Here is a 15,106-nt window from a genome sequence, read left to right on the forward strand (position 1 = left end):
TGCTCCATGACAAATCATCCTCAAAACTCAGTGCTTTAGAACAATAAACATTTCTAATCTCTCACAGTTTCTGTGGGTCAGAAATTCTGCAGTGGTTTGGGTGTGTGGTTCTGGTTGCTCATGAAGTTGCAATCAAGATGTTGCCTGGGCCAGACTTACTGGACTGGTAGAGACTAGATGAACCCCAAGACTATCACCCTGAGATACTCTTGAAACTTGGAACTCAAACCATTCCCAGCACTCACCTTTCAGCCAAATGACAGATCAGCCCATAAAATAAATAATATCACCCATGAGTATTCTGCTTCTCAAAATATTAATCTAGGTGAAACCAAATGCTAAAGATTTACCCTAGAGCACAGATGAGAAGGTAGGGTGGACAGGGAAGCTAGATTAATGGAAACAAAACAACCAAAATGGAAGTAATGAGAATGCTGATATACTGTGAAGAATGTAACCAGTGTCACTGAACAATATGTATACTGTAAACCAAACGCATTGCCATAGAGTCGATTCCAACTCATAGTGGCCCTACAGGACAGAGTAGAACTGCTCTGTAGGGTTTCCAGGAAGCTGCTAGTGGATTTGAACTGTCAACCTGCTGGATAGCTACTGAGCTCTCAGCCACTGTGGAACAATATGTATAGAAATTGTTAAATGAGAATCTAATTTTCCTTTCACCAAAAACACAATAAAATATTAAAAAAAAAAAAGATGTTGCCTCATGGTGGAGGTGGGAGGGTGCACAACAAGGCACAACACTTCGTCTCTATTTACCTGAAGCAACAGAGGAAGAAGGAGCATCAGGACTAGAAGGAAGACATGGCATGTGTGGCTAACTGCCTCCATGAACACCTGTCTCCCTTGCCATAAAATCAGAAGAACTCTATGGTGCCCAGCCACTACCACCAAAAATTTTGATCAAAGATTCTATAGAAGAATCCTTATCAAAAGGGGAAAAATGTAGAACAGAATTTCAAATTCTCATGGACTGCAGACTTCCTGGAGCCATGGAGGCTGGATGAATCCCTGAAACCACTGCCCTGAGACGATCCTAAAACCTTAAAACAAAAATATTCCCTGAACTCCTCTTAAAACCAAACAGTTGAGCTTAACTAGTAAAAATGTCAGCTTTGTGCATTATACTCTTTAAGAACCATCTATATGAGATCAAACTGATAACAGCAACTTGAAAGATTAGATGGGAACTCAGGGGGCAGTGAATTTATGTTAGGGGGGAGTAACAACTCAGAAAAGGAGGATGAGAATGGTTGTACAACTCGAAGAATGCAAACAATGTCACCAACTGGTACATATAGAAACTGCTAAATGCATGTTTTGCTGTGTATATTCTCAACAACAACAACAAAAAGATATTGCCTGGGGTGCAGTCGCCTGAAGGCTTATCTGAAGAAGCTCACTCACATGGCTGGCAAGTTGGTGCTGGCTGTTGGGGAGGGGCATAGCTGTTCCTCCCTACATGAGCTTTTCCACAGGACCACTTGAGTGTTCTTACAAAATGGTGGCTGTCTTCCCTCAGAGGGAGTGATCCAAGAGAAAGAAAATGAAAAAATTTGAAGATATAAATTAAAAAAAAATCGATGGACACTTTAAAAGAATAAATGCAGTGTCAGAAAAACCAGCCTTGGTGATAGAGCTTTTCCTCGGCCAAAATTCTTTGTATCAGAAAAAGAGAAAAGAGAAGCAATATTTTGTTGTCCTCTAATTCATGCTGTTACTTTTCTCTCTGATGTCTAATTCAAAGACAGAGGCAAATTGTGCTAACAGCACACCTTGTGTATCTGATGGGGTTACTAACCAAGCAGTACCCTTGGGTCATGGTGTTAGAAAAGGTCTTTCAAAGCATCTGCAGTTGTTGAGCTGAGCATGTACCCTGGATCCTACCAGCCATTCCCCTGCAGTACCCTGGCAAGGTTTTGGTGCAGCCTAGCCTTTGGATCCTTTTACTGGTAGCCTTCTTCAGAGTCTTCTGTTCAGTGGCATTTGCATGAAGTGGAATCAATTTCCCAAAACAGGCAAATCAGGAAATAAACTCATTTATGAAGGGTGGAGAAGTCTATCTGACCCAGGGATAGTCTTCTTTTTTTTTTTTTTTTAAAGTTGCATTTTCATGGTATTAAATAAGGAAAGTAACTTTAGGTTGGTGAGAAGTATTAAATGTGTTAAAAATGTTTCTATCTTATTAATTTTTAGATTTTTGGGTCTAGGAAATGAAAAATTTAAGATTTTCTCCCCTACTGCTCAAAGCTTTAGAAATTATAGCGCTCAAGTAATGCAGTAGAGTACTCTTATTTTCTTGATGTGCAGTTATACTCTTAAGTATCTATCTCAGTATCTATCTATAGTTTCTCTCTCTACATCTACATCATCTATGATATATCTATATTATCCATGAGATAGATATATCACATATCACATATGATATATATATATATATCATTAATATACGATATATGGAGCCCTGGTAGTGGAGTGGTTAAGAGCTCTGCTGCTAACCAAAAAAAGGTCAGCAGTTCGAATCCATCAGCTGCTCAGTGGAAACACTGTGGGGCAGTTCTACTCCGTCTTATGGGGTAACTGTGAGTTGGAATCGTCACCACTTCAAGAACAGGATCATATATGATGTGCCTCTATCATCTATGATATATCTTTACATAAGCTATGATACATCTGTGTATATATCATTTATGATATATCTGTGCTGCTGGTCTGTTAGTTTGTCGTACTTTGGTAGCTTGCATGTTGCTGTGATGCTGGAAGCTATGCCATCGGTTTTTCAAATATCAGCAGGGTCACCCATGGTGGATAGGTTTCAGCAGAATTTCCAGACTAAGACAGACTGGGAAGAAGGACCTGGTGATCTACTTCTGAAAAAATTGGCCAGTGAAAACCTTGTGAACAACAGTGGAACATTGTCTCATATAGTGCTGGAAGATGAACCTCTCAGATTGAAAGGCATTCAAAATACGGCTGGGAAAAGAAGTGCCTCCTCAAAGAAGAGTTGACCTCAATGACGTGAATGTAGTAAAGCTTTCAGGACCTTCATTTGCTGATGTGGCAGGACTCAAGATGAGAAGAAACAGCTGCAAACATCCATTAATAATTGAAATATAGAGTGTACGAAGTATGGATAAACGAAGATTGGAAGTTGTCAAAAATGAAATAGAACACTTGAAGATCAATATTCTAGGCATTAGTGAGATGAAATGGACTGGTACTGGCCAGTTTGAATCAACAATCATATGGTCTACTATGGCAGGAATGAGAAATTGAAGAAGAATGGCATTGCATTCATCATCAAAAAGAACATTTCAGGATGTATCCTGAAATACAACACTGTCAGTGATAAGATAATATTCATGAGCCTACAAAGAAGACCAGTTAATATGGCTATTATTCAAATTTATGCACCAACCACTAATACAAAAGATGAAGCAGTTGAAGATTTTTACCAACTTCTGCAGTCTGAAATTGATCAAACATGCAATCAAGATGCATTGATAATTACTGGCGATTGGAATACAGAACTTGGAAACAAATAAGAATCAGTAGTTTGAAAATATGGCCTTGGTGATAGACAGAACTAGGAGATCACATGAGAGAATTTTGCAAGACTAACAACTTACTCAATGCAAATATCTTTTTTTCAACAACATAAATGGCAACTATACACATGGGCCTCCCTGGATGGAATACCAGGAATCCAATCAACTACGTCTATGGAAAGAGACGATGGAGAAGCTCAATATATTTAGTTAGATCAAGGCCAGAGGCTGACTATGTAATAGACCATCCATTACTCTATGCAAGTTCAAGTTGAAGCTGAAGAAAATTAGAGCAAGTCCACGAGAGCCAAAATACATCCTTGAGCATATCCCACCTGAATTTAGAGACCATCTCAAAAGTAGATTTGGCACACTGAACACTAATAATGACCAAAGGTCAGATGAGTTGTGAATGACATAAAGGACATCACACATGAAGAAAAAAGTCATTAAAAAGACAGAAAAGAAAAGAAAAAAAAAGACCAAAATGGATGTCAGAAGACTTTGAAACTTGCTCTTGACTGTAGCTAAAGAGAACAGAAGTAATGATGAAGTAAAAAACTGAATGGAAGATTTCAAAGGGTGGCTAGAGAAAGCAGGGTAAAGTATTATAATGTGATGTGCAAAGCACTGGAGTTAGAAAACCTAAAGGAAAGAACACACAATTCTCAAGCTGAAAGAACTGAAGAAGAAATTCAAGCCTCCAAATTCAAGCTGAAGGATTCTATGGGCAAAAAATTGAATGACAAAGGAAACATTGAAAGAAGATGGATGGAATACACAGAGTCACTCTACTAAAAAGAACTGGTTGACATTCAGCCATTTCAGGAGGTAGCATATGGTCAAGAACCGATGGTACTGAAGGAAGAATTCCAAGCTGCACTGAAGGCATTGGCAAAAAACAAAGCTCCAGGAATTGATGAAACACCAATTAAGATGTTTCTACAAACGGATGCAATACTGGAAGCTCTCACTTGTCTATGCCAAGAAATTTGGAAGGTAGCTACCTGGCCAACCAACTGAAAGAGATCCAGATCTGTGCCCGTTCCAAAGAAAGTGACCCAACAGAATGTGAAAATTATTGGACAACATTATTAATATCACATGCAAGTAAAAATTTTCTGAAAATAATTAAAAAATGGTTGCAGCAATACCTTGACAGGGAACTGCCAGAAATTCAAGCTGGATTCAGAAGAGGATGTGGAATTAGGGATATCATTGCTGGTGTTGGATGGATCATGGCTGAAAGCAGAGAATACCAGAAAGAAAACCTGTGTTTTATTGACTATGCAAAATCATTTGACCGTGTGGATCATAACTAATTACATATAACAGTGAGAACAATGGGTATTCCAGAACACTTAGTTGTGCTCATGCAGAAACTGTACATAGACCAAGAGGCAATAGTTTGAACAGAACAAGGGGATGCTGCATGGTTTAAATTCAGGAAAGATATGTGTCAGGGTTGTGTCCTTTCACCATACTTATTCAATCTGTATGCTGAGCAAATAATCTGAGAAGCTGGACTATATGAAGAAGAACAGGGTATCAGGATTGGGGAAAGACTCAGTAACAACAACCTTCCATACATGTAGATGACACAACCTTGCTTGCTGAAAGCAAAGAAGACTTGAAGCACTTGCTCATGAAGATCGAAGAATACAGCCTTTAGAATGGATTACACCTCAACAAAAATCCTCACAACTGGACTAATAAGTAACATCATGATAAACGGAGAAAATACTGAAGTTGTCAAGGATTTCACTTTACCTGACTCCACAATCAATGCTGATGGAAGCAGCAGTCAAAGAAATCAAACAACATATTGCATTGGGCAAATCTACTGCAAAAGACCTCTTTAAAGTGTTAAAAAGCAAAGATGTCACTTTGAGGATTTAGGTGTACCTGACCCCAAGCCATGGTATTTTTGATTGCCTCATATGCATGTGGAAGCTGGACAGTGATTAAGGAAGACCAAAGAAGAATTGATGCCTTTGTATTATGGTGTTGGTGAAGAATATTGGACTGTGAGAAGGAATATATCTGTTTTGGAGGAAGTACAGCAAGAATGCTTCTTAGAGGTGAGGATGGTGAGATTTCATCTCACATGCATTGGACATGTTATCAGGAGGGACCAGTCCCTGGAGAAGGACATCATGCTTGGTAAAGTAGAGGGTTAGCAAACAAGAGGAAGACCCTCTATGAGATAGATTGACATAGTGGCTGCAACAATGGGCTCAAACATAGCAACAATTGTGAGGATGGCACAGGACTGGGCAGTGTTTTGTTCTGTTGTACATAGGGTCACTATGAGTCAAACTGACTTGACGGCACCCAACAATAACAACAACATGACACATCTATCTCTATCTGTGCCTATATAATCTATTATAAATCTGCTTCTATCTCTGTGATAAATCTATCTCTATGATGTATTTCTACCACGTTTCTGTTGTACTGTGAGGGCTCGTTGTTGCTGTGATGCTGGAAGTTATGCCACTGGTATTCAAATACTAGCAGGGTAACCTATAGTGGATAGGTTTCAGCTGAGCTTCCAGACTAAGACCGATCAGGAAGAAGGACCTGGTGTTCTACTTCGGGAAAAAAATTAGCCAGTGAAAACCTTAGAACATTGTCTGATGTAGTGTTGAAAGATGAGCCCCTCAGGTTGGGATGCCCTCAAAAGACGACTGGGGAAGAGCTGGCTCCTTGAAGTAGAGTTGACCTGGATGAAGTCAAACCTTCAGGACCTTCATTTGCTGATGTGGCACAACTCAAAATAAGAAGAAACAGCTGTAAACATCCATTAATAATTGGAATGTGGAAGGTATGAAGTATGACTCTAGGAAAATTGGAAATCATCAAAAATGAAATGGAACGCATAAACATCAATATCCTAGGCATTAGTGGCTCAAATGTACAGGCATTGACCATTTTGAATGCTGAGAATAACAAATTGAAGAGGAATGGCATTGCATTCATCATCAAGAAGAACATTTCAAGATCTATCCTGAAGTACAACACTGTCAGTGATAATATCCATAAGCCTACAAGGAAGACGAGTTAATATGACTATTATTCAAATTTAGGCACCAATCCCTAAGGCCAAAGATGAAGAAATTGAAGATTTTTACCAACTTCTGTAATCTGAAATTGATCAAACATGCAATCAAGATGCATTAATAATTACTGGCAATTGGAATGAGAAAGTTGGAAACGAAAAGAAGGATTGGTAGTTTGAAAACATGGCCTTGGTGATAGGACTCCAGAGATCACATGATAGATTTTGCAAGACCAATGACTTCTTCATTGCAAATACCTTTTTTTCAACAACATAAATGGCAGCTATAAAAGTGGACCTCCTCAGATGGAATACACAGGAATCAAACTAACTACATCTGTTGAAACAATGATGCTTGAGACAATGGAAAAGCTCAATATCATTAGTCACAGTGAGACCTTTTTTAAAGAGATCTTTTGCAGCAGATTTGCCCAGTGCAGTGTGTCACTTGATTTCTCGCTGCATAAGGCCTCTTTAAAGTGTTAAAGATGTCACTTTAAGGACTACGATGGTCCTGACCCAAGCCATGGTGTTTTCAATTGCCTTATATGCACGTGAGGAAGTTGGACAATGAATAAGGAAGACCGAAAAAGAACTGAGGTGTTTGAATTATGATGCTGGTAAAGAATATTGGATATACCATGGACTGTCAAACGAACAAATGTGTCTTGGAAGAAGTACAGCAAGGATGTTCCCTAGAGGCAAGCATGACGAGAATTCATCTCACATCAAGAGGGACCAGTCCCTGGAGAAGGACATCATGCTTGGTAAAGTAAAGAGTCAGCGAAAGAAAATCAGATCCTCAATGAGATAGATTGACACAGTGGCTGCAACAATGGACTGAAATGCAACATCGATTGTGAAGATGGCACAGGACTGGGCAGTGTTTCTTTCTGTTGTACACAGGGTTGCTAAGAGCCGGAACTGACTCTGGCACCTAACAACAAAACAACATGATATATTTTGGTTAGCAGTAGCGCTAACTGTACCACCACAGCTTCTTGGGGTCTATCTATCTATGTGATATATTTGTATCTGTATGCAGACACAAACCCATAAAATCAGAGCAAATATGGAGAGTTCTGTTCACTTTTTAGTGTGACCTGAGCAGTATTTCCATACCTCTACTCTTGCTTCTCATTTGTTATTAGCAGACATTTTGAAGAAATCAGGTAAAGTAACTTGCCAATGTATCCAGCTTTGCCTCTATTCACAATTCTAAGCAATTTATTTAATTATCTGAGAGTAGATTCACTTCCCTCTGTAGGAATAAAGTAAAAATACCTTTGTGGTAGCCATATTTCTAATAGCTCAGGGACCGCTTTTACTTACTTCTTGCCTGCCTAGCATTTAAAATCTTATGTCCAGGCAAAGGTAACTCATACCTCCCAGTTTGGAACTAAAGCTTTCGAAATACATGAGACTGATGCAAGCTGGGTGTAATTATGGCACTTCCTTTATTTGACGTCACAACTTTAAGTGAATTTGTTTTACCTTGTGAAAGAAATTGCTAGCATATACACCATCACTTCACTTAAATGGAGGTCACTGTTGTACTGAGGGTTGCTATGTATCAAATGAACTCAGAGAAAGGGGGAGTATGATAACCGCCAACCCCCCGCCCCCTCCACCTGAGCAACCTGCTAAGTCAAGTGATAATAGAGTTCAAGTTTATTGCTCCTAGGAGAAGCCCTCTTGTTCTCAGGCAGGAGTGACTTAGGGTTGATCTACCTTTCTGTTTTTTAAAGGTAATTCGCCAAGCTAGGCTGTTTTCCTGGTTTATGGGTAAAAACACAAGCCAAACCAGGGAGATAGATACAATGATCACCATAAATGATAACATCTCTCAGGGGACTGGGGAGGGACAAAAAATAAGAAACAAGACACATGATTCATAAAGTCAACAGCTAGGGCTCTTTTCTTACAGAGCGCTAAAATTCTGAAGCCACAATAAGCTACAACTGTTTCTGTATGAAGCACTTTACTGGTGGCTCATTTTTGGATCAGGAATTGTACTGGATAACCTCTGAGATTCTTTTAGTTCTGAAATTCTATGACTCTATGATTCAAGACATCAAGAAAAAGTTAGATTGTGTTAGGTATGCTCAGTTTTGAGGATGGGAAGTATATTGTTTAGGAGCCCATACCACTGTTCTTATATTGTCTGAGATTTGAGGGGCCTGTGTTGCTGTCCTTCCTTGTTATTACAGACGGAGGGTCCAGGGTGGGCACGGGACATGCTCTCCTAGGTCTGTGGGCAGTCTTTGTCAGCAGACCGGACTTCCCAGCCCCACTGAGAGGTGGCTTTTCTCCTCTCGCATGTTGTTACCGTCCTGTGCCACAATTCACCCGCTCTAGGTGGAGGTGTCCTGTTCCCAGAGGGAGACACCTTGGCCTCTAGACCATGTCTGTAATTCATTGTGGAGCCCAGCAACATGGATATCCTGGCTATTTTCTTGCCTCTGCTGAAAACCAGTATTTGTAGGTAGGAGCATCTATTACCCACAGGTTTTCTTTCTTTTTTTTCATGCTGCTTATATACTCCCAGGAGCCCTGGTGATGCACGTGGTTAAGAGCTTAGCTGCTAACCAAAAGGTTGGCAGTTGGAATCCACCAGCTGCTCCTTGGAAACCCTATGGGGCAGTTCTACTCCAACTATAGGGTTCTATGGGTCGGAATCGACTTGGCCGCAGTGGGTTTTTATATACTCCCTGGTCTACTTTTCTCCAAACTTGAGCAGTAGGCAGGTATGTTAGTAAGACTTTGTAGGATTTTATCATCTCAATTTTTTGGTACCTAATGCTGTTTTTTTTTTTTGGGGGGGGGAAGTGATGGGGGTGGGGAGGAGGGACAGGAAATGAAACTTCACAGATGGTGGCTGAATCCTTGTTTCTTTCCTTAGCTGTTCCTTAATGTTTAGAGGATCAAATTGCATGCTTTTCCTTGTTTGATTGGTGATTTTTTTTGATTCTTTCCTCCCCCATTTCTTGTTTATTTTGTTGGGAATCACAAAAGGAGAAATCCGTGGTCCAAATTTCCTCTGTCCACATTTACCAGGAGGCCTCCCACAGTTGCATTTCTAAAATGTAAACTGGATTGTTTTACGCCTTTGCTTAAAACCCTCCAATGTTTCTGCTTTCAGGATAAAGTTTAAATTACCTCACATGGTTTACAATGCCATGGTGTCCTGTGCCATCTGGTCTCTGCTTATCTGTCCATATGATCTCTTGCAAAATTTTCCCTTAGTCTTTATTCCAGCCATACGGAATGGAACTACTTTCAGATTCTGGAACTAACAGTGCTCTCACCTTTGTATCTTCGCAATGCTCATCTTTTGCCTGAAATGTTCTTTTCCCTCCTTTTCTCAGCGTATTTCCACCTGCTCTTTAGATGTCTGTGCTCTTTGGGGAGACTTCTCTGACCATCCAAGACAGGGCTCCGTGCCTATTTTGTGTGCTTGCTAGCTCCATATAAGTACTCCCACTGTAGCACTGACTGTGTTGCTTTCTACTTGCTAGTATACATCTGTCATTAGACTGCTAGTTTTTTGCAGGGGCAGGGATGGAATCTTGTTCACAGTTGAATCAATAAATGTTTTTTGAATGAACGAATGAAAGTTTTCATTCCTCTCTGTGTGTGTGTATTCCATAGTGCCTAGCACAGTGCTGGGTAGAGAAGAGGTATTTAACATACACTTGTAGCATTATAAATATTTATTAATCTAACTTGAACTCTGTGGTTGATTTTCAGTTTTATGTATGGGGAGCTGACTGATAAAGACACAATTGAAAAAGTGCGGCAAACATTTGAGAACTATGAGATGAATTCCTTTGAACTTTTAATGTACAAGAAGAACAGTGAGTATTCAGACCATTCAGAATTTTTATGTGCTTGGAATAGTAAAATATCTTCTCTTTCTCTGGCTGTTTTGATGTTTCTTCTCTCCTGTCAGCTAAATGGTTTTACTTGAAGCCATTGTGCATGTTGGGAAGCATAGTATGGATTAATCAGCTGTACTGTTCCTCACAGAAACGTTTGATGAAGTTCTTGTTAGTAACCAGCTGTTATGGATTGAATTATGTTCCCCAGAAATATGTGTTTCCCAAACAATTTGTTCCCCAAAAATGTTCCACAAATATGCTACCCCAAATTCCTACCCTCCATGCCTGTGGTTATAATCCCATTTGGGAATGAGTTGTGTAGTAATGAGACAGGATCAGTGGAGGGTATATCTTGAGTCAATCTCTTTTGAGATATAAAAGGAATTAAACAAGCAAGTGAAACAGAGGTAGGGGAAGAGAGATGTCAAGTCACAAGAAGATAGCCTGGGAGCAGAAGCTCAGAAGAGACAAAGACTTCCAGAGCTGACAGAGAAAGAAAGCCTGCCCCTAGAGCCAGCACCCTGAATTCATACTTCTAGACTCTTAAACTGTCTGTTTCTTTGTCATACTGTGATGACTTGTGCGTTACTGTGATGCTGGAAGCTATGCCACTGATATTTCAAATACCAGAAGGGTCACCCAGTGCTGTCAGTGATAGGATAATATTCACGAGCCTACAAAGAAGATCAGTTAATAAGACTATTTTTCAAATTTATGCACCAACCCCTAAGGCCAAAGATGAAGACATTGAGGATTTTTACCAACTTCTGCAAGTCTGAAATTGATCAAACATGCAATCAGGATGCAGTGATAATTACTGGTGATTGGAATGTGAAAGTTGGAAACAAAGAAGAAGGGTTGGTAGTTGGAAAATATGGCCTCGGTGATAGAAAAGATGCCGGAGATCTCATGATAGAATTTTGCAAGACCAATGACTTCTTCATTGCAAATACCTTTTCTCAACAACATAAATGGCAACTATACATGTGGACCTTGCCAGATGGAACATACAGGAATCAAATTGAGTACATCTGTGGAGAGAGACGATGGAAAAACTCAATACCATCAGTCAGAACAAGGCCAGGGGCCAACTGTGGAACAGACCATCAATTGCTCATAGGCAAGTTCAAGTTGAAGCTGAAGAAAATTAGAGCAAGTCCATGAGAGCCAAAATACAACCTTGAGTATATCACACCTGAATTTAGAGACCATCTCAAGAATAGATATGACACATTGAACACTAATGGCCAAAGACCAGACAAGTTGTGGAATGACATCAAGGACATCACACATGAGGAAAGAAAAAACGTCATTAAAAAGACAGGAAAGAAAAAAAAAAAGGCTAAAATGAATGTCAGAAGACACTCTGAAAGTCTGGAGTGAAGGGAAGAAATGACTAAGTAAAAGAGCTGAAGGGAAGATTTCAAAGGGTGGCTCGAGAAGACGAGGCAAAGTATTATAATGAACTTCACAAAGAACTAGAGTTAGAAAACCAAAAGGGAAGAACAAGCATCTGTCAAGCTGAAAGAATTGAAGAGTTGCAATATTGAATTTTCTATGAGGAAAATACTGAACAACGTAGGAAGCATCAAAAGAAGATGGGAGGAATGCACAGAGTCACTGTACCAAAAAGAACTGGTTGATGTTCAACTATTTCAGGAGGTAGCATATGATCAAGAACCGATGGTACTGAAATAAGAAGTCCAAGCTGCACTGAAGGCATTGGTGAAAAACAAGGCCCAGGAATTGACGGAATACCAATTGAGATATTTGAACAAATGGATGCAGCGCTGGAGGCCCTCACTTGTGCCAAAACATTTGGAAGGCAGTTACCTGACCTACTGACTGGAGGAGATGCATATTTGTGCCCATTCCAAAGAAAGGTGATACAACAGAATGCAGAAATTATTGAACAATATTATTAACATCACACACAAGTAAAATTCTGCTGAAGGCCATTCAAAAGCAGTTGCAGCAGTACATTGTCAGGTCGAGAGAAATAATGGAAATTCAAGCTAGATTCAGAAGAGGTCTTGGATGTTTACCTGTGTTTTGCTGACTATGCAAAGACAATCGACTGTATGGTCATCACAAACTATGGATAACATTGCTAAGAATGGGAATTTCCGAACACTTAATTGTGCTCATGTGAAACCTGTACATAGACCAAGAAGCAGCCACTTGAACAAAACAAGGGGATACTGCGTAGCTGAAAGTCAGGAAAGGTGTGTGTCAGAGTTGTATCCTTTCACATACTTATTCAATCTGTATGTTGAGCAAATAATCCGAGAAGCTGGATGATATGAAGAAGAATGGGACATTGGGATTGGAGGAAGACTCAGTAACCTTGCATATATGCAGATGACACAACCTTGCTTGCTGAAAGCAAAGAGGACTTGAAGCACTTCCTGATGAAGATCAAAGACTACATCCTTCAGTATAGATTACACCTCAACGTAAAGAAAACAAAAATCTTCACAACTGGACCAATAAGTGATATCATGATAATTGGAGAAAATATTGACATCGTCAAGGATTTCATTTTTCTTGGATCTGCAATCGAAGCCCAAGGAAGCAGCTGTCAAAGAATCAAATGGTGTATTGCATTCAAGAAATCTACTGCAAAAGACTTCTTTAAAGTGTTAAAAAGCAAACGTGTTACCTTGAGGACTAAGGTGCCCCTTATCCAAGCCATGGTATTTTCAATCACCTCATATGCGTGCGAAGGCTGGACAATGATTAAGGAAGACCGAAGAATTGACACCTTTGAATTATGGCGTTAGTGAAGAATATTGAATATATCATTACCTGCCAGAAGGACGAACAGATCTGTCTTGGAAGAAGTACAACCCAAATGTTCCTTAAAAGCAAGGATGACAAGACTTCGTCTCAAGTATTTTGGCTGTTTTATCAGGATGGGCCAGTCCCTGGAGGACATCATGCCTGGTAAAGTAAAGGTCGAGGAAAAAGAGAAAGACCCTGAGGAGATGGCTTGATACAGTGGATGCACCAATGGTGTCAAAAACAGCAACAGTTGTGAGGATGTAGCATGACCAGGCAGTGTTTCATTCTGTTGTACATAGGTTCAGTATAAGGTGGAACCAACACGAAGGCACCTAACAAGAACAGCAACAAACTTTTTTTTGAAACAAAAACAGTGCTGTTTATTTAATTCCTATTTTATGTCAGACCCTTTTATATACTCAAAAGATCTCATTTAATTCTCATATCCCCCTAAATGAGATATTATTAAATCTATTTTTCAGATGAAATACCTGAGCCTATGAAAGGTTATGTGGCTTACCCAGGGCCAATTTATGAGGCTTTGAACCCAAGTAGGTCTGGATCCAGACTTACTTTTTCTGACACATAATGCTGTCTCCTTTTAGAGAAAGGAATTAATGTATTTGCAAAGGTACCTAAAGTATTCTAAGAAGTAAGAATGAAGGATCTAAGCCCAGCTGCTTCATCTTCACTCTTGGCAACATTGGTCCCACTCTTCCTCAATGTTGCTTAGTCTAACAACGTCTGTGATGATTCCATGTTTGACCTGCTTTACTTAGTAGACAGAGTTGATGACTTCTGTTGTCTGTGTTGCTCTTTGCAGGGCTCAAATCCAACTATTTCTCAGATTCAGAGCTCCTATATACTTCAGAAAAGTGTTTTTTTTTTTTTATTGTGCTTTATTTTTTTTAATTTTTATTGTGCTTTAAGTGAAAGTTTACAAATCAAGTCAGTCTCTTGTACAAAAAATTTTTTTGCTGTATACTCCTAATTGCTCTCCCTCTAATGAGACAGCACACTCCTTCCCTCCACTCTGTATTTTCATGTCTATTCGGCCAGCTTCTGACCTCCCCTGACCTCTCATCTCCCCTCCAGACAGGAGATGCCAACCTAGTCTCATGTGTCTACTTCATCCAAGAAGCTCACTCTTCACCAGTATCATTTTCTACCCCATAGTCCAGTCCAATCCCTGTCTGAAGAGTTGGCTTTGGGAATGGTTACTGTTCTGGGCTGACAGAAAGTCTGGGGACCATGACCTCCGGGGTCCTTTAGTCTCAGTCAGACCATTAAGTCTGGTCTTTTTATGAGAATTTGGGGTCTGCATCCCACTGCTCTCCTGCTCCCTCAGGGGTTCTCTGTTGTGTTCCCTGTCAGGGCAGTCATTGGTTGTAGCCAGGCACCATCTAGTTCTTCTGGTCTCAGGCTGATGTAGTCACTGGTTTATGTGGCCCTTTCTGTCTCTTGGGCTCATAATTACCTAGTGTCTTTGGTGTTCTTCATTCTCCTTTGTTCCAGATGGGTCGAGACCCATTGATGAATCTTAGATGGCCACTTGCTAACATTTAAGACCCCAGACGCCACTCTCCAAAGTGGAATGCAGGATGTTTTCTTAATAGACTTTATTATGCCAATTGACTTAGATGTCCCCTGAAACCATGGTCCTCAAACCCCGCCCCTACTACGCTGGGTTTCGAAGCATTCAGTTTATTCAGGAAACTTCTTTGCTTTTAGTTTAGTCCAGTTGTGCTAACCTCGCCTGTATTGTGAACAACAAACTTTGAGAAAATGAATTTCTGCTTGTTAATGCCACCCTC

General features: G+C 40.0%; 1 protein-coding gene across 2 annotated transcripts in view; it reads left to right on the top strand.

The window, feature by feature from the left end:
• Positions 1 to 15,106, top strand: part of KCNH1 (potassium voltage-gated channel subfamily H member 1) — a 742,144-nt gene that overhangs the window by 50,817 nt on the left and 676,221 nt on the right. For both annotated transcript variants that reach the window (XM_003410287.3, XM_003410286.4), the window contains exon 3: positions 10,378 to 10,484. In XM_003410287.3, coding sequence (XP_003410335.2) covers positions 10,378 to 10,484 — 107 coding nt within the window. The remainder of the gene's footprint in view (positions 1 to 10,377; positions 10,485 to 15,106) is intronic.

This window comes from Loxodonta africana, chromosome 20 (assembly GCF_030014295.1).
Source record: "Loxodonta africana isolate mLoxAfr1 chromosome 20, mLoxAfr1.hap2, whole genome shotgun sequence".
NCBI lineage: Eukaryota > Metazoa > Chordata > Mammalia > Proboscidea > Elephantidae > Loxodonta > Loxodonta africana.